Consider the following 21,107-nt stretch of genomic DNA (forward strand, 5'->3'; position numbering starts at 1 on the left):
CTCTCAAAGTTTTACTAGGAATAAAAATACTCCTCCCTCAGAGCAGGACTTGAGAGTCATGTGTGGCACTTTATACATTCTCTCTTAGCAAGTGGTACAATAGCAGTCCTCTTTTGAAAATGAACTGTTTTACAACACCAAGATCTGTGAAATGAAATGAGAGCGACATTTATTCACTACATCACACCATGTGCTAAATCTTTTTTTTAATTGTGATGGTGGAAATCATTTAATATGCATGTTATTGGAGCTTTGAGGGTGCTGTGTCGCAAATAATCAATGTTGTAGCTGTAATGAAAGTTTTCAGTTTAGACTAAATTAAACCCTAAAACTAAAAGTTGGATCAAATATGCATCACACTAAACGGACCAATTTCCAATAAGGCGATAAATACATGTTGTGGTTTAAACTTGAATAGTCATTGGATGTCTTGTGAGTTTGTTCAACAATAAATGTTAAATGTTTGGTGTAAAGTTGTAATAAATATGTATGACTATTTTTTGTATTAACCATTTTGATAACAGCTTGCCTGTGCATTTATAACATAAAGCTAGGATGAATCACTCATATGCAAAACTCTGAGCTCTCTGCAGTTCATCTGCAATGCATACTAAATAATTGTGCAACAGATTAGAGTTTCTCCTCCTTTGAACAAGTGAATTTTTGCTGGAAATGTAAAGACCCTGTGGTCTCATAATAGCTGGACAGGGTATTCACTCAATTCAATTCGGGGAAAAAAAAAGACCATTGCGGGTAGAAATACAGCAAGATGGTTACAAAGTGCTGCCAGATAGGCCATAGTGGATAATCCAGAAGACTGTTGAAGAACATGAATCACCTTTCACCTGGGGACACTCTCTGACCAGAGTGGCATCTGCTGCTTTTTAGGAGCCACAAACAAAATATACAGGGACACAAGTGATGAGAAGAGACTCTCTGGAGTGAACTCAAGTCATGGTGAAACTTAATGACGTGTGGCAGCCAGTATTAGAACAACATTTAAGCAGAAGAGCAAAAGAAATTAAGGAAAAGGTGAAGGCTGATGGATTATGAGTTTGTGAGCGAGATAGCTTCTGTACACCTGAATTTATTTGTGTGTGGGTATGTATGTGTGTTTGATCATCTTTCTTTTCTTTACCACCTCATTTGCTTTAATGCTATATAATTTAACTTATCTTTATGCAGTTGCTACTTTTTAATATTCCTGTGTTGCCACACTGCATGAGCTCAAGCAACCATTTTAATATGCACCTTGCCACAATACCATTTACCATAAAAACATAAATCATAAATCTCCAGAATTCGCTGTAATTCTAGTTGTCATTGGTTTGATTGCATCCTACATATAAGTGGGGTTTCCAGAGCAGCAGAGCCCTGATTGTTGTCATTCCTTGCCTAGTTTCTCCCACAGATATTGCTGTGAATCCCAAGGCTGATTTCTCCTTTTGAGATTGACTTATGTAATATTCCCTCTGTGTACACACACCCCTGAGAGGTGTTTACTAAAAAGCAGAAAAAATGTTTTCTTTATATAAACCATACAACTGTGACATTGATCTTCTGCCAGTGACCCATCCTCCGCAGGGAAGGGTTTATTCATAATCCTTGGGGTCCTCAAACATCGGCTATATAAGAGTGCACTTGAGATGCCCTCACTTCTAGATTCATCCCTTGCTCTACATCACTAACTCATTAGCTGGAGTAGTTCTTTTCTTTTTCATGGAGCGAAAGACTGAGTCTGTTTTATAATGACTACTGTCCTTTCCACAACATCACAGTCAAGAAACCTGGTCCCTTTACCTGATCACCTACTGTATAAACATCATCATAATGCCTCTGTATTCACCAGACTGCACTTTAGGAATGGCTGCAACCTTGTGCGAATTTGAGAAGGGAATGAAAACATCTTATCACACCAATTAGGCACTAATGTAATTTTTCCAATAGGGGCGGGGATAGTTACGCAGAGTTGAGCCATGAGCAACCCCAACCATCTGAGACATGGTATCACGGTGCTAATGGTGTTCCACTGCACAGCACAGCAAGGAAAAAGAAGCCTTGATGACATGTTGGAGATGTGTGTGTTCACACAAACACTGTAGAGCCTGTCCTGCAGCGCTTTATCTAACAGATGACTCTGGTTGTTCATTCTTGCACTAATTCTCCCTGCAATATATAAGATTAATCCTCTAGCCAGATAGCACAAAAAATGTCCATAGGTTGTTGTGTAGACCAGTTTTTATTCATTGCTATCAAAGTTTGGCTAGCTTACATTGCATGTTCCTGCTTAACTATGAAAGTCTCCTGCTTTTTCACTGATGGAAAGGCTGAACAGACATTTTCAAGAATTAAAGTTCAGCTGAATAACCCTGACCCTTTACAGCCATTTATAGTGAAGGACGCCTCTGATGTGGGACTTTCATTCCTTTGTGACTGCAAGCTCCACATGTGCTCAACATAAATCCTCCAAACAGTATCCTCTGACTTACTGTGCCCATCTCCACATAACCTTGGTCTTATTTTCTCCTCCCTTCACAGTTCGAAAGCCTTTATTGTCATTGTACAGAATACAACGAAATTAGGAGCGCTAACACCGCTATCATGGTTGTTGTTAACAGGGTCTTAAAGGCTGCTTTTTTATCCCACAGCCCAAATGACTATCTGCAGGTGAAACAACCACTGCGATTAATCTTCATGTTTTTTGTCTCTATGGACTGTCATGTAATATTGTTTCTCATCAGGGCCACCAGTTTGCGTCATGACTCTCTCCTGGGCAACTCTCTTCTCTAGTTTCTGTCTGCAATCTATAGTCCAACTGAGAGAGCAAATGAGGACCTGGAGACTGTGCTGCAGTCTTTTTCTTTAGCCAGTATTTTTTTGGTGTGTGCACAATGTGAGCTGAACTCTCTGCAGCCCTCTGTCAGAGTCCGTTTCGCCTTCTGAGTGTCAGACACACCTCAGAGAAAAGAGGATGAATTGAGTCTTCCAGCAGAGGAGGGATTTGTCAGGTGCTGTTTTAGGCTTTGGAAAGGGCACTACCAGTTTTTCTCCCTGCCAAGTTGCATCAGGTGCATCAGGTTAATCAAGGAATGGCTATCACTGTGGCACTTTCGTCTCAGTATTACAGAGACTGTCTCATCTTTGTCATTTGTGTAGAAGTTGTTTAACTTGTATTTGTGATAAAGGTGTATCACAACCTTGCATTTCTGCCCAAAGCACCAATTGAGTGTTGTGTCATGGATTAAGGTTGATTGGAAATGCAGCTGAATAGGAAAAATCTGTTAAAATAACATATGTAGGTTAATAAGTTTGGGGTAATAACAAGTCTGTGATTTAGTTGTGGATACAGAGAAAATAGTTTAAAATTTACTGTCAAAATGCATTTTGAAAAACTGGCTTTTATGGGCTAACAATGTACTTGCATTCTCCACCAAAGATGCATGTTGAAAAGAAAGAATAATGAAAATGCTAATTAAAAAAAACACCAGAGCAATTAATTCAGGACACATGGAAACTCACTCATCCCCACCCATACTGTATATGTGCCAGCACGTTTGAATTCGATGTAACTGAAATAATGTTTAAAATGTGTCCTGTGTCAGCTGGTTTATAGACCTCATAAATAGATGCAATGCAGTTCTAAGTTATATGAGATAATTATATAGAGAATAAGCTTGTATTTACTATAAGCATGACTTGATTTGAGAGTTACATTCAGTAATAGAACTTGATGCTGTAAAACGTGACAGTTTCCCCCACAGCAAACGTATGATTTATCCCTCAGTCTTTATGGATGGATGAACATTTCTGCAGCTTTGTTATTTATATGAAGATGATTTATCACTCTGTTTACATAGAGTGCTGGTTCAATAGAGGTTGATGTGGTGTAATTACATTATTTATCTGCTGAAAATCACATGCAGAAAGCAGCAACACCCCGATATCTATCTAACCTGGGTTGCCAGTTTCTCAATTTCTATATTCCCCACTCTTATCATTGTTGTTGTAGAAGTTAAGATCTTTCTTTTTATCACATTTTGTCACCAAAATGAAAAAAGATCATTCTCTTTATCCCTGCAGGTGGTCTGTGGATTGGCATTGCACCTGTGCCATAAATACTCTGATGAGTTTTGATTTACACTGAAAGAATATTTTTTGTACTCTACACCTACCCATACATACAACTGACTGAATGCATACTGTAGCTTATTACACCTGCTGTCCTTCTTTGTTTTTTCAATTGTTCTGTAGATTAGTTGAAAAGCTATATTTTTGTACATAATGTAATATTTATACAACATACCAACTGAGGATTAAAACCCTATGAAAACCCTTAAATATTTACACCACTCTTCCTCTTGGAATGAGCTCTTTCACTGTAAATTAAAACACTGAAAACTGTTTTTTGTAAATGTCAGATAGTATAACACATAGTTTGTTTCCCAATATTAATAACCTTGAAGTGCGTGAAGCATATAAAAATAGAAATGCACATGAACTCTGGCATGTTGCTTAAGATCCTTGCCAAATTTTTACATACCGCTTGTTTGTGTTTCTGCATGCATGTCCAAGTGTATGTCACTCTTCATGCTGTTGTATGTGATTGCCTTCATGTGTTTGTGTGGGAGGGCAGTATTCTGCTAGTTTGACATGATTATCCTATTATGTAATTAGTCTTTATTTATAATGTGTGTGCTGTTGTTAGATAATATCACAAGCATACATCTGAGCAGTGGGGCAAACCACATGAGTCACTACAAGGGCAAAGGTAATATGTCACTAGAAAATCCTCCAGATTGAGAGAAACAATATGAATAATTTGCTGCTATTCCTCTACAGAAAGATGTGCCAGCTTAACACAGTTGATTTATAATATCATATTTTAATAATTAATATTTCTATTTATGGCCACTGCTCACAGTATTAAAAACGTGGTTCATAATCCTAACCTCCTCTCAGCCATCAAGTGGGATTGCTGCTACACTGATAAACTTTACAGATGAGCTGGTTAAAACCCCTGTCAGGACCAATCGCGAGTGAAAAAAACTGTGGCCTCTGGTGCTGCCTTAACACTGCTGTCTTGTCATCTGTGGCTCCATGCCTGAGGCACAACAGATCAAGGCTCTGGCACTGGTGGAGTGTGGCTGACCCCGTGATGTCTCAGGAGGTCAAGCTGAAATAGAAGGCAGTACACTAGCTCTTGTCTCAAATCCAAACCGAAAAGAACTGCTGTTTAATTTCTGTCTGATCAACTTTTGTGATTTAGATCTCCTTTTTCTATCTCCAACAATAATGATCTGGTCACCAGTGTTGGACAAGTTACTTTAAAAATGTAATCACTTAGGCTACACGTTAATTACATTACTTTACTAATTATTCAGCAAAAGTAATTACATTACATTACAAAGTAGTTACATTACTTGTTACTTTACTTTCATTACCCACCGGGAACAGCACGCAGCGCTCTATGTGCATTGTTGATGAACGGTCTAGCACCACCGCTGATAGACAGTGACAGGCCAGGTGCACTGTCTCAGTACCGTGTCTTTCTTACATGGGAATTGCAAGATAAAATAGACACAGCAGTCTACATCACTGCAAGGCCTATTCAAATACAAAGTGGACGGTCTACAACACCACAGGGAGTGACACAGACAGGTGCCGAGATGCAGCAAGCATGGCGTTAAACATTCTGACTGATTTCTTCATAACCAAAATTTAAGTTAGTAAAGACTAATTATGGATGTTTCGCTCATCAATTGTTGTTCCTGCTCAGCCTGCTGTAGTTTAATGTAGTCCATTTTTGTATTCCACCATCCTCCATAGAACAAAATAATCCAAACAGGTTAACAAGCTTTGTATGTGTCACAGTCCCTTTTTAAAACTTCATACTCTTTTCCTTCACGATGGCAAACCTGCCAACCATGCAAATTGCTCATAATGAGCCTTAGATGGCTGAAACTTCACTCAGCACTGGTGCTGCTAATGGTTTTGCAAATTCTATTGAGATAGTCAGATGTGGGTATGTTTGATCCCTGTTGTTGGCAATGAGGAATGGTAGGACTGCATCAGTGTTAAGATCCATGGCTAACTCGGAATACAGTGCATGAAAAGAGTGGAACTCATCCACAACTGTCCTCTGAGTAGAAACGTGTGAGCGCCAGCATTTTCTCTTCAGCATCAGGATGCTTTGGGGTTAGTACTGTGAACAGTTTGAACATTTCTTTGAAGTCGGAAAATTGATTCTCAAACTGAATAATATGACTGCTTAGGTGGAGGTACAAGGCAAAAATTCAGAGATAAAACAACATTGTCTCTTAAATTTCATCCAGCTCCACAGAGTAGAAACATCTGAATAAATGTCAGGAACAAACTTACTGAATCCCAGCAGATGAATATCAGCTCAAACAAAGAAAAGTCTTGCGACTCTCATTCACCACAAACATAAAAAGACACAAATATCTCATATTCTGGCAAAAGTTTTCAGCAAAGTCAATCATGCGGAGTCAACGAACGGAAACACAGACAGCACCACTCTGCCAATGCAACCCACATTGTGATTGGAGGGGGGATTACATCCGCAGTGAGAAGAACTACCATAGAGAATGAATTGAAAAGGTTACGTAAGTTAAGCTCTACTATTCCCACAGCACTGCCCAGTTGGGCCGCATGCCACGTCCCCAGCAGGGCCCTTACTGAGCACGGGCCCTGGGGCGGTCGCTCCGCTTATGACTGTTACAAAATAATGTGTTACTGCCCAACATTGCTGTTCACTGAATAACCAGATAGCTGTCCTTTTGTTTTCAGTTCTGGCCTTAAAACCCCCAGAAATGCTCTTCTATCATACTTGATAGTTAAATTCAGTTAACTGAATATGCTTGTAAATTGTAAATTATTACTGATTTGATTGCAAGAATGAAAGCCAGAAAGGTTCCCAAGGACTGGGATCAATAACTCTTTGCATTGAAATGATTACTAATGTATCTCCCAATATTGACTGTAAACATTTTAACTTCTGTATTTTGTAATGTGGATGTTTTAGCTTTGTACCAGCAAAGCACTATTTGTGTGTTTGAGCTGCCTTTAACTTAACGTATGTGTGTCAGATTATGGGAATTTATGTATGCATTGTCCATCTGCTCAGTGTGGCACACACAGTATGAATAGATTCTAATCTAAAATTTTCCAGCTGTTGTAAGGGATGATGCATTAGCCAATTTGACTTTGATATATCTAAATCCCCCCACATGGAAAAAAATACATGTATTTTTCAGTATAACTTGGTGGAAATTAATCTTCAATACAAATAGGCCTTCATAACAGCATTTTATTTTACAGGTTGTAAGGATTGATGGTCACAAAATTAGGCAAATCTACAACATAGAGGAGATTGCAGGTTATTGGTTTAATAGGGATTTTTGTAACAAAGCAGGCTATTTGTTTAATTAGTCTTTTACTCTCTGCTTGAATGAACACTAATGAGTGAGCTGCTGTGGCGTTTGGCTGGAGGAGAAACCTTCATACTTTGATCCCACATCATTCAACACATGCTGTTTCCTCTGAGGCCCTTCACAAACATATGCTGGCCAAATAACATACATAGACTTATTGGTGTGCAGACCTTTGGCTACAGCTGTGATTAAAGGGTGACAAAGATCAATTTGGTTTGCCATGGAACATGTGGTGGCAACAAGTGCACTCAATTAGTAACCTCAATTCTCAAGCTGAATATACCCTTACAACATTTATGACCATGATGTGTAAAAAATGTGACAAATACAGTATGTAGCTAAAACACATTTTTAGTGCTATGTTTACCAAAAAATATATATTTCTCACCCAACCAAAACCTGGCACATAATTCATGAATTCTCCCTCTCTCTCTCTCTCTCTCTCTCTCTCTCTCTCTCTCTCTCTCTCACACACACACACACACACACACACACACACACACACACACATACACACACTCACCTTGTACGCTCTTTTTCTCTTATCTTTCTTCCATGTGCACACACACAGGCCTCACGTATTATGAGGTGCAAAACTCCTTGAAAACTACTATTTTGTCCTGAGCCGATTATCTTGGAACAGATCTAAACTGAACACTCACAAACCAAACACACACCCACACACATACACACATAATTCCCATGCTGGCTCTGCCACCCCTCCCTGCTTCATGTGTGAAGCAGATTTATCCTTCCCAGGGAGAACTGAGATCAGTGTTTTTGTGGCTACAACCAGAAAAAAATCTCTTCCTAATGTTTCCTGCTGCTTGCTTGTCCTGCTTATGTCATTAATTTCATATTGAATAGAGTTGCTGCACTTACAGCAGCATTTCCTTTTAAGAGGGATTTCTGAAAGTGCCACTCTGGAGACAAGTCCTTTTCATATAAACAGTCTTTTCACATTTATCCACCTCAGTGTGGGTGTTGCCTCAGGGGATCTTGCATTTCTTGTTAGTGACCACTAATTTAATTTAAACACTTTGGCAGGTGATTGGCCTTTAATATGCACATGATTGCTGTGTAAAATATGTCCCATTCGGTGCACACATGATCACACACAGTCACTTTTAATCAGCTGGTCACATTTGTTAAACAGCAAGCCATCTTTATTCAAGTAATGGGATAGTTAATTATCACAAGTAATTAAATCTAAGGGGATGCTAAGCGCTAATGTGAGACATACCTCCCTTATTTGGATGAAATGAAAATGCACCTGTGGTGGTTTGTATTGCATTAATTGTCTTCTCAAAGGCAATTATGTGACAACAAATAACCTGCTGTAAGGAAAAAATGCAACATCCACAGTTATAGAAGTATACATTATGCATTCATGTAAACTCAGCGGATGCTTTTGTTCAGATTGTACAAGATAGCCTGCAGCCACATTTACAGTACATAATGTTAAAGAGCAAATGTCCTGAGTCATTTATACCAATAACAGTGAAGTTAAGGTACATGAACAGGCGCAACCAGGTCAATACAGTGTATCTACGTTTAGCAAAGGAACACCATGGGGAAAAACTGTGAGATAAGTGGCTACATAGCCAGTTTCCTAAAAGTGTTACCATACACAGTTTCATTTATGGTATGCCCCAATCGGAACACTATCTCCACCTACAGTATATACCAACATTCTGTCAGGCTGCAGCTTATTCAAAAAGAGCCAGATAACACAGTCCAGATAAGACATAACTTAAGGTGTCTAGGCTGTGAGTAAGTCATTTGTAGCCTGAACCTCAGTGCCACCTCCATCTGTCTCGGTTCACTGCTGGAGAAGGTGGTTGGCTCACGTTAGCAGCTTCTTCTTGCACAATCTTTGTAGCAGGGGTGCCCTGTTCATACTGTATAAGAATGCCTGTAGGGTAAGCTCTCTGATGAAATACAGTTGAAAATGTCACCGTCCATTACATTTTCAACACTGGCATTCCTCCTGCATATATAATCAAGGGGACAGAAAATTTGAAAATCCTGTCTACTTATGTGTTTAGAAAAAGTGTAGACCTGAGGGGTATTCTATCAATGCAGCTAAAGAAAGCTGGGCATACTTGAAAAAGCCTGGCTTGAATTAACGTCGACTCTCACTAACACAATTTAGCCGTGTCCAGTCAATGTTAACTCTTCAATGAGCTTGCATTGTGTGCGTATGTGGAGAAAGCAGCCCAGAACAGTCGATTGTCGAAAAGAAGATGCTATGTCGCAAAAAGAAAAGAAAACTAGAGCTGTGGTCTTCTCAGCAGCAGAATAAACCCTGCTGATGGAACTATGTGAAGAATATAAGGGAGTCATCACCATAAAGGGCAATACTGCTGCAATTAACAAGGCGAGGGAGATGGCTTGGCAAAACATTGCTGACAGATTAATGTGTAAGTTATACAAGCTTACATATGTGGGCAGTGGTGGTCTAAAGGTTAGAGAAGCGAGCTTGTGATTGGAAGGTTGACGATCTGATTCCCTGGGCCAGTAGGATATATCTGTGTCGGGAAAGTGAAAAGCAGTGAAAAAAGTTTATTTAAAATAAACACTGTAATACAAAACACGCAGTGACCAAGCTCAAAGCTGCACACCCTGATTTAGTCATATATGAATATAATACATACATCTCAAAAATTACTTTCACATTGCTTTAATTTCTTCTGAATCTAAAAAAAACACCCACCACCTTATTGCTGTTGCTTTGAAACTCAACTGTTCCCTGTTGAGTTGCAAAATAGCAACATTGAGGTGGAAGGAAATTCTGCAATGTGCCAAGTGTAAATCTTTAAGATTTTGTTGTCCTTGCACACTTGCAAGTAAGTTGAGAGGATGTGTTACTGAGTGCAACAACAGACTGTGTTGAGTGTGCAGAACTGTAAGACATTTGTCTGAAGATGAAAAATGAAAGATGAGAAATGAATCTACCACAGTTAAACAAAGCAAATTTTGCAGCAGCATCTTTTTTCCTTTAAACTAACTATTAGATTGAGACTAGTGTTTTGCATTGTTCTCCATTGCTCTCCACTGAGTTAACAATAATCTGTCAGGATGAATTACTACCATCTACATTTGAACACAGTGGGCCAAGTGTTCCGATATCTGCTGTCCAGTTTGACGTCATCACACTTCAAAGCATTTAAACGTCAACATCTGCTCCTGGGTTAGGGTTTAGAAATGCTGGTTGCACATTGTACTCAGGGATAGGCCAGAGAATCTCCAGACTTTCAACAAGGGAGCCACCATTTTAAAAAGGATTAAACTGGGATTGTGTCAGCCCTTATTGAAAGACAGTCACATAATTTATGGCTTTATTCGCAAACTGAAATATTACATGTTTTTTTACACTCCGAAATTATCATCAGGGCCTTTAATCTAAGGCTTGTGATGTTTTAACATACATTTTTACATGTAATTATGGAGGATTAATGTGTATGTGTATGTTTGTTTTGTTCTGGAGTGAAGGACATACAGTACACTTTATTAGTGTTAATAGTGTAAGAGACTTTGAAAACTCAAACTCTTAGGTGGATGATCCCAAGATTTCAATTCTGTCAAATAAATTGTTGATTGCATCTTCAAAGTGGCCAAGAAACAATATTATTATAGAATTTTTCTGATAAAAAGGGATTGTGTTTTTGAAACTGAGCAAGAGGATAGAATGTGGCGCAATAGTGTCAGACATGCACTGATGCACAACAGAAAACAGATATGAAATACAGATTCAACAGATTATTTCACTATGATTATTCTACTTTTGTGCAATCATTGTGCCTTTTCTGATACAGAGAGCAATAAATAAACTCCTTTTTTTCCTTTTATGTGGTGTACAAGCACTTAATGCTGCTCAAAGCAAAACTGTTTGGTTTGTTGTAAACCGATGGTCTATCTCTCCCCCTTTCAGGTGGCATCCCATTTGTACTGACAGGGGAACTGTTTGAACAGTCCTACAGACCCGCTGCCTTCATGATCGCTGGCATCGTAAACTGGCTGTCCAACTTTGCCGTTGGCCTCTTGTTCCCGTTCATTCAAGTGAGTCACCCCATCTATATGTGTACATGTGTAGGTGTGTATGTCAGTTGATGGTAATATCCTTGTGAAAACTGAAACCTGCATATAAGTACTGAATGAAATATATTTTAGCTACATTTTATTTAAACAGTCAACTGCTGATGCTGAACTTAATAATTATTACACAGTATATCTTTCAAATGTATTTCAGTTTCAAAACGTGGTCAGTGTCTGGGTTGATGTTGTTTGGATCAGGTTTTGGAGCTCAGTCAGCTCAAGGTTACATCATCATCAGTAGAAATGCTTCAAATAATCAAGCCACACTTTTCTAAACTAAAGCAACAAATACACACTACACCTTAGCTAATTGTCAGCTAAACCAAACGAACACCAGCTACGTTTGTCACTTCAACCTTTGCAGTCCATTAAAGTCATGAGCTCCTCATTAATCCCTGCAATGGCTACCTGCCACACAATATTGTTGAGTGGTTGAGTTGCCTCTTCATCAGCACCTCCTCCCCCTCCTTTCTAGACCCTCATTAGTCAACCCACTTGTTATTTGATGTCTCCTTAGTTCTATCATTTAGTATTATGTATTCCATAACTTAATTATATACTGGGCTAATGGTTGCCCTTGGAAGGGTCGGTGATCCATGCTAATATGATTTTTTTGCAATAGTGGCTGATGAGAGTGCACTCTCTGTTCCTTGTTAGTAATTTGAGTCAGTCCTGGATTATACAGATCGCTGAATCATACCTATTTAACCTAACTGTACCTGAAATAGGGAGGATGATGGAGTAAAGTCTAAAGAAACTATTGTAACCGATGGTATAGCAATGCACACCATTCTACTGATTTTTACAAGGTTGCTTTCTTCACACTGCTCTGGCGCTCTCGGCATTGGTGCAAAATGCTCTGAAGTTCTGCGATACAACTGACACAACGATATTGGACAGGGAAATGTAAACTCTGGTTCCACTTCCTTTACTGCTGGCCAGTGTGATGACCACCTCGGCAGCCATAGCACAGCAACTATGTAACTAAGTAAGTTGCTCCAGTAGCATTTCAACACTAAACATGCATTTGTTATTCCCTTTCATGTTGTGACAATCAATGAGATTCATACCTGCAAGATAATGGCATTGAAACATAAGTCTTATCTAAGATGTTTTTTAGTCATTCATTTATTCGTTCAAGGTAGCTGTTTACACTAGCCACACAACAGCTTGTGTTTTACTTGCACTTCAGATGTGTAACGGCATCTTCAGGCTTCAGATCTGTTTTTCCCCCATTTACACATATACTGTAGGTACGTAGTCTGTGAGTTCTGTCAAAACACCTTTGGGTGCCCAGCAGTACTGGAAAGATGTGGACATTGACTGCTGCTGTTGTGCTGCTGACATGCTGCTTTCACTGCTTGGCCCTTGTAAACAATTTGTTGTGGGTGAAATGTGATACATGACAGGAATGCTGAATGTAAAGTCTGAGAAAATAATAATAGTATAGTAATAGAAAATAATAACAGACAACCATACTGTCATGTTTTTGGCTTTTAAAAATGACCTGGAAAGAAAGAGTAACTGCAGTGAGCAACAAAAGCTAGTGATATAGATTTAGTGTGCAAGCATATAATGCACCTTTTCTTGTATCAAATTGCTAAAAAAAAAGTTGAGAACAGTCACTTGATCCTTGTTGGTTATGAACAATGAACATCTTTGAAGAGCTTCATATGGAACCGGAGGCCTCTACTTAGAGGCTAAATATGTTGTTTTAAGAGAGTAATAAGCAAATGCTACCGTTTCAGACAGAATAGCCTATTACTGTCGGAAATTTGAATGTTTTTCCTGGAAATTGCAGGGTACTCTTTCAACTTCTATATCTGACTGTTGCTCCAGGCGATTCCACATCACTGCCTCCTCTCATTTTACCTCCTCTATTACTTTCCCTCTCTTTCTGGCCTCACAGCCAGATTTTTCTTTCTCTCACTCTTACCTTCATTAACTTTAATGTTTTTGCAGCCTCTTCCATACAATTTCTTCACTGAAACACCTCGAAACATTGCTTTTGTATAGTTTATAATTGAGTTTGGTGGTGTTAGAGGATATTGCTTGGTAACTGTTTGGTCTTTTGATGGATTAGCTGTGTTCAAGTTGAGTTTGGTGTACTGATTCATGTTCAATTGAAAAAAAAGGTTTTTCAGTTCAGTCATTAAATGTGTCTGAGATCTTTCCCTATTTATTTATTCACCGTCCGCCATTTTATTCGAGTGTCCGAATCCTGAGTGTGATTTGTGCAACAGCAGAATGAAAAAAGTAATGTCCTGTGCACAACTTTATGCTAATAATCCCACAATGCAATGTGTCGCATTTTATGCAGTAAATGCGAAAATAACCATTGTGTGACCATACATGTGACACTACACTTGTTAGTGACAATGATTGTCCCACATTTTTATTTACTGCTCACTATGGAGTGAACTTTTAAGTGTCTATTACTGTATGTAGGCAGGAGTGAATGAGTCATTTTCCCAACATCAGTTCTTCAGGTTGTGTGCTGTTGTGGGGAGAAGTGATTGTAGAAAATGATATATATGATGACAAGAGGGCCGCCGATGTCAGACAACTACAGACTACAATAAATCTATGTATAGTACAATAATTTTTCCATGTTGTGTTCTGGTATTTCAAGTTTGGGCTGAGTCTTTACATTTTCTATTGAGGCACTATCACTCAGAGTCTTAGTCTTAATACTGCAGAGAAAACAAGGACCCTAAAATACCGGCATACAGCCTCATTACAGACTATTTAAAGGTATTACCTATTTACATATAGTTGGCATTTATTTTTACCATATTCACATACAGGTAATTTGTGTATAGTACCTATCCTTAGTTTAGAGAAAGGTTAGCTTATCATTTAATCTTATAAATAAATGTTCAAAATACAGATACATAGTGAAGTAAATATAGTAATATATACTTCCCTAAAAGTAGCTGGAACCAGATCAGTGATTTGAGCAGATATTTGTCAGGGAATTATACAGTAATTTGAGTAGTGTAATTACCACTGCCTTTAAGAGGGCACAAATATGTCTCACAACAACAGTTGCTGTAGATAACTGTGGTGTAGATAATATGTAATATATGTATGATATGTATATATAACTGTTGCTGTGTGGCCCTATATGCCACAGTGGTGGTTGTGTCAGAGTGACAGATGTGTGATCTGGTCTACAATGTTCCCACTTGCTCTACAGGACTCAAACCCACGTCCAGGTAAATGTACTGTGCCCTTGGTGCCGTCTTTTTATCCCATTAACACTTCCCGGGCCACTGCTGCCTGTTTGCATTTCACTGATGTGACAACACATTAGCAAACACACTGATACACACTGAGAAGAAGACAAAGCTGACTGCTTTATTCTTGGCACTTATATTTGTTGGTCAGTAGATCTCATAACATGCACAGTATAGAAACTCAAAAACTACTTTTTCAGACTCTTGAAAAAGTATTCTAAATATAAGTGCAGGTAATTCCTCCCTTGTTGAAGGCACAACTATATCTAAGTTAATTCAGTATCTATGGGAGATAGTGTCAGCTTCTGTATTGCTGCTCTCCGAAACCAACCAGACAGAGAACCCTAAAGAGTCTAAGTACCCAAGGTAATCTGCTCTGAATCTGAGGAGTCAAATGTCCTGAAGTGACAGCCCCTTTAACAAGGGCTTAATGCGACAATGCCCTGAGTAAAATAGGATCTGTGGCCCAGCTCTCTACTAAGAGAGGGAATATCTGTCTGTATGTCTGTATGTATGTCATTCACATATCTCTTGAACTGTTCATCCAATCGACTCCTCACTTGACAAGTATATGGCTGAGGACCCAAGGGAGTGCAGTGTCAAATGGTCGAATTGGTGTAATTTGGACACTTGATATGTTCAATATTAATAAACTCTGAATAAACCAGCGATCAGCTAGCCACTCTGCTCTGTGCAGGGGCAGGGTGGAGCTTCAGGGCTCTGCCAACTGACACCAACATGTTTTGGAGAGATCAGAGATGATGTGTGACATGAGTCAGAGTAAAGTGCTCTAACAAAAGAAAAGTAGACAGCAAAAATAGAGTTTTTAAGAATGGACACTCTTACCACATGTCTAGACAGAAAGCGTAGTGTTAGCAGCAAGTTTAGCAGATCAGTAGCAAGTGACCACACAGGAGGCGTTAAGGTACATTGTTGAGCGTAAGTCACCTGCGTTTTGGAAGCGCTCAGAGCCCAATACACAATGACTGTAATTACGCACGTAAAACGGAGCAAATACTTACATGGACAGTTCAAAACCAGTTTGTCTCATATGTTCCGAGACTGTGGTGATATTATAATAGAATATATATATCATATATATAGATATAGATCTATATAATAGAATGTTAGTATACTCATTCACACCTCGCATCAACTGTATTAATTTTCTAGGTGTTGAAGTAGCAATCAGCCCATTCCGAACAGGCACATTTTGAACGGGCACTGCACTATTAAGGACAATCACCCTTTTACACCTGCAAGCCAACCCAATCGTCTCCACAAGTCAGTGGGAGAGGCACTGACAAGAAATGAGCTTAGCCTTGCCACGAGCAGACCATGATCAGTGAGATTAAAGCAAACACACTGGACAGTCCGAAAATAATTTACATTCCTCTGAAGAAGAGAATGGAGAATAATGGAGCACCGCCAGCTCTATTACAATGCAGAAATGGGATGAATTTATAACCTTGGCCACTAAAGCAGGCTTGCAGGCACACCTTGGACAGCTCTGGGATAAAGTGGTGGTGATTTATTCTGATATGGTCTGCGGTTTGCTGGCCAAGGCCAATGCCAGGAGTTGAGCTGTTTTTAACAAAGACTTTCTTATGCACTTTCTCTAAAGGGTTTTGAGTGAGGTTGTCAGACACCAAGGTCAAATAGATCAGTCTCAGAGGGTTAGAGAATATGAGTCTGTAATATGCCCCTTACACAAAACAGCACAGCAGAGGGTGCAGACCCCAGTGTGGACCAGTGTGTGTATAGATGAAACCCATCTGGTTGCCAGATAGCCTTTGACAGTGGAGGCGGGTTTTCCTTCATCTGTCATGTCCTGCAGGAGGGACAATACATCAGAACAAGAACACTGATATGGGATAATCTGCTTGTTCTTACATAATTTTTCAAACATGTGCCACTTTGTGCAGCAAGTGTGAATACACTGAATGGCTTCCATCATGCTGGGGGGCAGACTGGCACTATCCAGACTCAGCCTCTCATGGGCCAGGCCTAGAGGAATAACTATTCTGAGTGAAAATGTTAAATTCCTCTTTGTGCCTGGAATACAAAGCTTGTGTGCAACAGGGGCATCCATGGTTCTCCCAACAGGAGCTGGACTAGCTCCAACACAATTATAGCCAGACTGTGACTCTGGGTATGGTGGAGGGGATCAGGCTGAGGGGGGAGTCACACAGTCAGTGCATCATTTTCTGCCAGACAGAAGGGCATGAGCATTGGTTTGTGAGGAACAGAGATCTACAGTGGCCTGTACGCGCTGTGTCTCTGCCAAATCTGGCTGACAGGCGCTGGGTTCAGAGCTGTTTCTTGGACAGGAGGTCTGCGCGTGTCCGTGGCTCCTTGGACTAGAGTTGTGTGCAATGACAGGAGATGTGTGCTGCTCCAAACTATTAACCTGGATGCCAGCTATAGTTAGCTGTGGTAATGAAACCTGCTGTAGGGACATTCTTTTGGGATTCAAAATGTAAACTAAATTAAATTGTAATTAAAATGTGTGACAAATATGCAATTTATAGCACAAAAGTTACAAGTACTGTTTTTTGTTTTTTTAAATTACTTAGGGAGACTCTGGTACATAATCATCAGCTCTTTTGTATGATCTGCTCTTTCTCTGCTCTGAGCCGTGCTCATCACATATGGATATTGTTTACTTTAAACTGCAGTGAACACTGTCTTCTTATGGCAAGGAACAACTTTTGGATGTGGAGAGCCATTAAAAAGAGTTTAATACTGCTTCATATTTTTCTGTGTAAATCTGTAAAACAACAGAAATGATGACCTTACCATTACATAACATGCCTTTTGTGATTTTGTGTCATTTTTATACGGTTACAATGTCAGATGTCTATGTTAAATATGGTCAGAGTTCCAAAACTTGAGGTGAACGTATGTAAAAATGCAGCCTCTTGAAGCTAACCAATCAGAACACAGAGGGCTCATCGGGAGGGGGGGGGCTTAAAGAGACGGGAGCTAAAACGGCCCATTTCAAATTGAGAGGCTGCATATAGAGATAGTATAAGATAAACAGGGAGTTTTTTGAACCGTAAATCATTCAAAGATAGTCCAGTGGAGCCCCAGAATATAAATATAAATATGTCCTCTTTAACAGAATATGGTGACCTAAAAATCCACCAGCAATTAAATCAGTTTTGTCTCTTCATTATATTTTATATATTGTAATTTGTAATGTACTTACAGTATATCATAATGTACATTACAGTTCTCTCAAGTCCTTCATGCTGTGTTGCAATATCACACATATTGGGATACAGCAAATTCCCTTCCATTACCTTAATAAATTCCCTGTGCTTTTATTGATGAAAATCTTATTTTCTCAGATTGATACATGTTTCATGGCTGATTTACTTTGTCAATAAACCAACCATTCCCAAGACATACTGAGGGGCTCGACTCATTAAGTCCTGCTTCATGAGAGAAACTGAAACAATTGCTCTTTTTAGCAAGCTACTGTAAACGAATTGCATGAGCTTGTTGGGAGGGATAGAAGATTTGAGCAGATGCAAAGTAAGGACAATATTACCAACAAACAGCCTAGAGGATTCATCTGATCTACAATGGGACTCAGTTGTGTTAAATGAGTTTTACTGGGAAAACAAAGTGCACCACAGCCTCTCTCCATCTCTCTGTCACGCTCTTTTTCTCCCTCTCTCTTTGATGTTTTGTAGTAGTCTTTAATGTCTCTGCAGATGTCCTACATGAGTACCTTCTTCATACTAACTGCACCAAGTTGATTCCAAATGGCAGCAACATACTTTGAAGTTCCATTAACATGCAGAAATGGGATGAATTTCACAGATCTGTTTCATCTCTGCATGATGAATGATGATGTGTGTGTATATATATATATATATATATATATATATATATCATATACCTGTAAAGATGACCCAATGACAATGCTGTTAGATGAATGATCACACTACAGACTAAAAGTTAGATTCTTATGCATACCTTGACCTATAGTGTACATCAGCTCTATCTGTTTATAAAGTGAAAACTACACCATCGACAGATATATAAGTTGTAATTTAATTTTAGGTTGGAGAAATCAATGTGACATCTCAGTTTGAAATGGTCACATGTAAGGTGTTTTCTAAGAACTGGCTCCTCATTTTACTGCCTGCATACTTGTGCCCCAGCCCTGTGCTCCTTCCCACTCTCGTTTCTGTGTCACATCCTCCTCTTTTCTATTCCTCTGCAGTGCACTCGCATCTCTTTCCCAAGGACTTTAGCTAAGGGATTCACAGATGTAACTTCACCTGCTCTGACCTCTTTTACATATTCAAGCAGCCATAAAAGTTGTGCCTTTCTGTGTCTTTGTCTCTTTTCCCTTTAACTCTCTTTCTAACACACCAATCTCCCAAGGTCACAAATATGGTATTTTGGATTTTGAGTAGTGTGGGTTTTAAATCAAATGTGTTAATTAGAAATGATCTGTCTCCCTTCCAGTTTACATGCTTATGTTGAGGCTTTTACTTCTACTCTAGACCTTGTACATGCCTTGGTTTCAAATGAATGGATGATGTTGCTTAATTTGTTGCTAGTTTCTGTTTTCACAGTGTCAGATTTAAAGGAACAGTTCTGCATTTTGGGAAATACACCAACATGTCTCTACGTTAAGTGTGGAGCTAGAACATGTTGCTGTTAATAAAGGTGCTACTAGTGATACAGGCATACACCAATTACATTACTTGCCCACCGCCCCAAAAGTCGTTTTGCTTTTTAAAAAAAATAGAAATAAAACCCATTTAGTTAATTTTTGCGTGTCAGTGCCCACGTTATATCTTCACGCTCATCAGGTCATCATCATATCACGCTAATCTTGTAAAATACTAAGCGTGTTATCAATACTTAGTTGGACAATGGACGCCACAGTTATAAACTGAAATTGTCTGCTTTGTGACCGTCTGCAGTAGCAGCAGAGTCGCAGCACAGAGTAGCGGAGTGAGACGTTTGTCGTCCATCCTGCTCTAAACACATGTAGCTGTTAGCGGGCAGCTGCTCTCATGTCTCCCCGGGTCTCATTGCTTGTTTTCGGTAGCTGCAGCCTCACCGTCACACACACGCTCTCTCTCTTGACCGCAAACTCGTTACACACTGAGCTTTTCCTAAAAGGAGCTACGCTACTTGTATAAGACTGATGTGCTATGCTAGGCTAATCGCTGTCCAGCTCCATACTTAAGGCCCAGACAGAATAGTCAAATTAATTGTCTCATCTAACTCTCGGAAAAAAACAAATAAGTATAATTCAGACAACGTTGAACTATTTATTTTGTTGATAAAACTAAGGCACACTCCACTATAAAAAAATATGCGTTAACATAGTATTGTCTTTAAATTGATGAAATGTATGTAAGGGACTTGGAGAAATACTTTCTGCCTTATACTCACCCTCTGTGCTGAGGACGTAGTTCAGCTCTGCTTTTTATAGAGGCAGAACTTTGCCCTCGGTCATAATGTCCCACTTGTCCCTCATTAGATCCTAATGACATTTGACATTTCAATCTTCGAGTCTTGAAAAAATATAGATATGTACGCTGAAGTTCATGCCCTCTTAAACCTACAGTTTCATCAGTTTATTCAAGCACTTTTTTCACTTTTCTATTCTGGCTTTCATTTGTAGAAAAAGCCAGGGGCTTATCTTTCAGTTGTTTACAAACTATAATTAACTGAAATACTTGGTGTAGGTTTAGAGGTTTTGCTTAAGGCATTCAACTTTCATAGAGAGATTTTGGTAAAGAGAGATTTTCTTCACAGTCATAATTGTTTTGAATGCCACAACAAACTACAGGAAACAAGAAATATCTTCATATTATTAAAGTTATGGCTGAATGAAAACATAAGCCACACAAATTACATACTGTGTATGGAAGCATACCTTATTACATACGTCATTACAATCTTGGGAACATAGAGAGTAGATTGCTTTGTTCAAATGCTATTTTCCAGGATTACACTTTCAAAATATTGGCTGGCCTAAACTGAATGCAGGAAAATATTCAAGTTAATGCTTCAAAGCTCTGAGAGGCAGGTCAGTTAATTCTGGTGAATGTACACATGTATATGTATTTCCTTAATAAATACACTTAGAGTAATTGTATTTAATTAGCTTTATATTCTGTATTGAGCAACCAGACTACATTATTTAATCTGTAATGCATGAGGATCTATGTGGGCATGTTGCACTCACCTGCTCAATCACATGTTAATCATATAGGCTTATAGAGATGTTACATGAAGCCCAACATGCATCATGTCATACATCTTGTACCTGTATCTTCAC

General features: G+C 39.0%; 1 protein-coding gene across 5 annotated transcripts in view; it reads left to right on the forward strand.

Moving 5' to 3' along the window:
• Positions 1-21,107, forward strand: part of slc2a9l2 (solute carrier family 2 member 9, like 2) — a 104,626-nt gene that overhangs the window by 76,590 nt on the left and 6,929 nt on the right. For all 5 annotated transcript variants that reach the window (XM_044349725.1, XM_044349729.1, XM_044349727.1 and 2 more), the window contains one exon: positions 11,386-11,513. In XM_044349725.1, coding sequence (XP_044205660.1) covers positions 11,386-11,513 — 128 coding nt within the window. The remainder of the gene's footprint in view (positions 1-11,385; positions 11,514-21,107) is intronic.

The sequence above is a fragment of the Thunnus albacares genome, chromosome 4, assembly GCF_914725855.1.
Source record: "Thunnus albacares chromosome 4, fThuAlb1.1, whole genome shotgun sequence".
NCBI lineage: Eukaryota > Metazoa > Chordata > Actinopteri > Scombriformes > Scombridae > Thunnus > Thunnus albacares.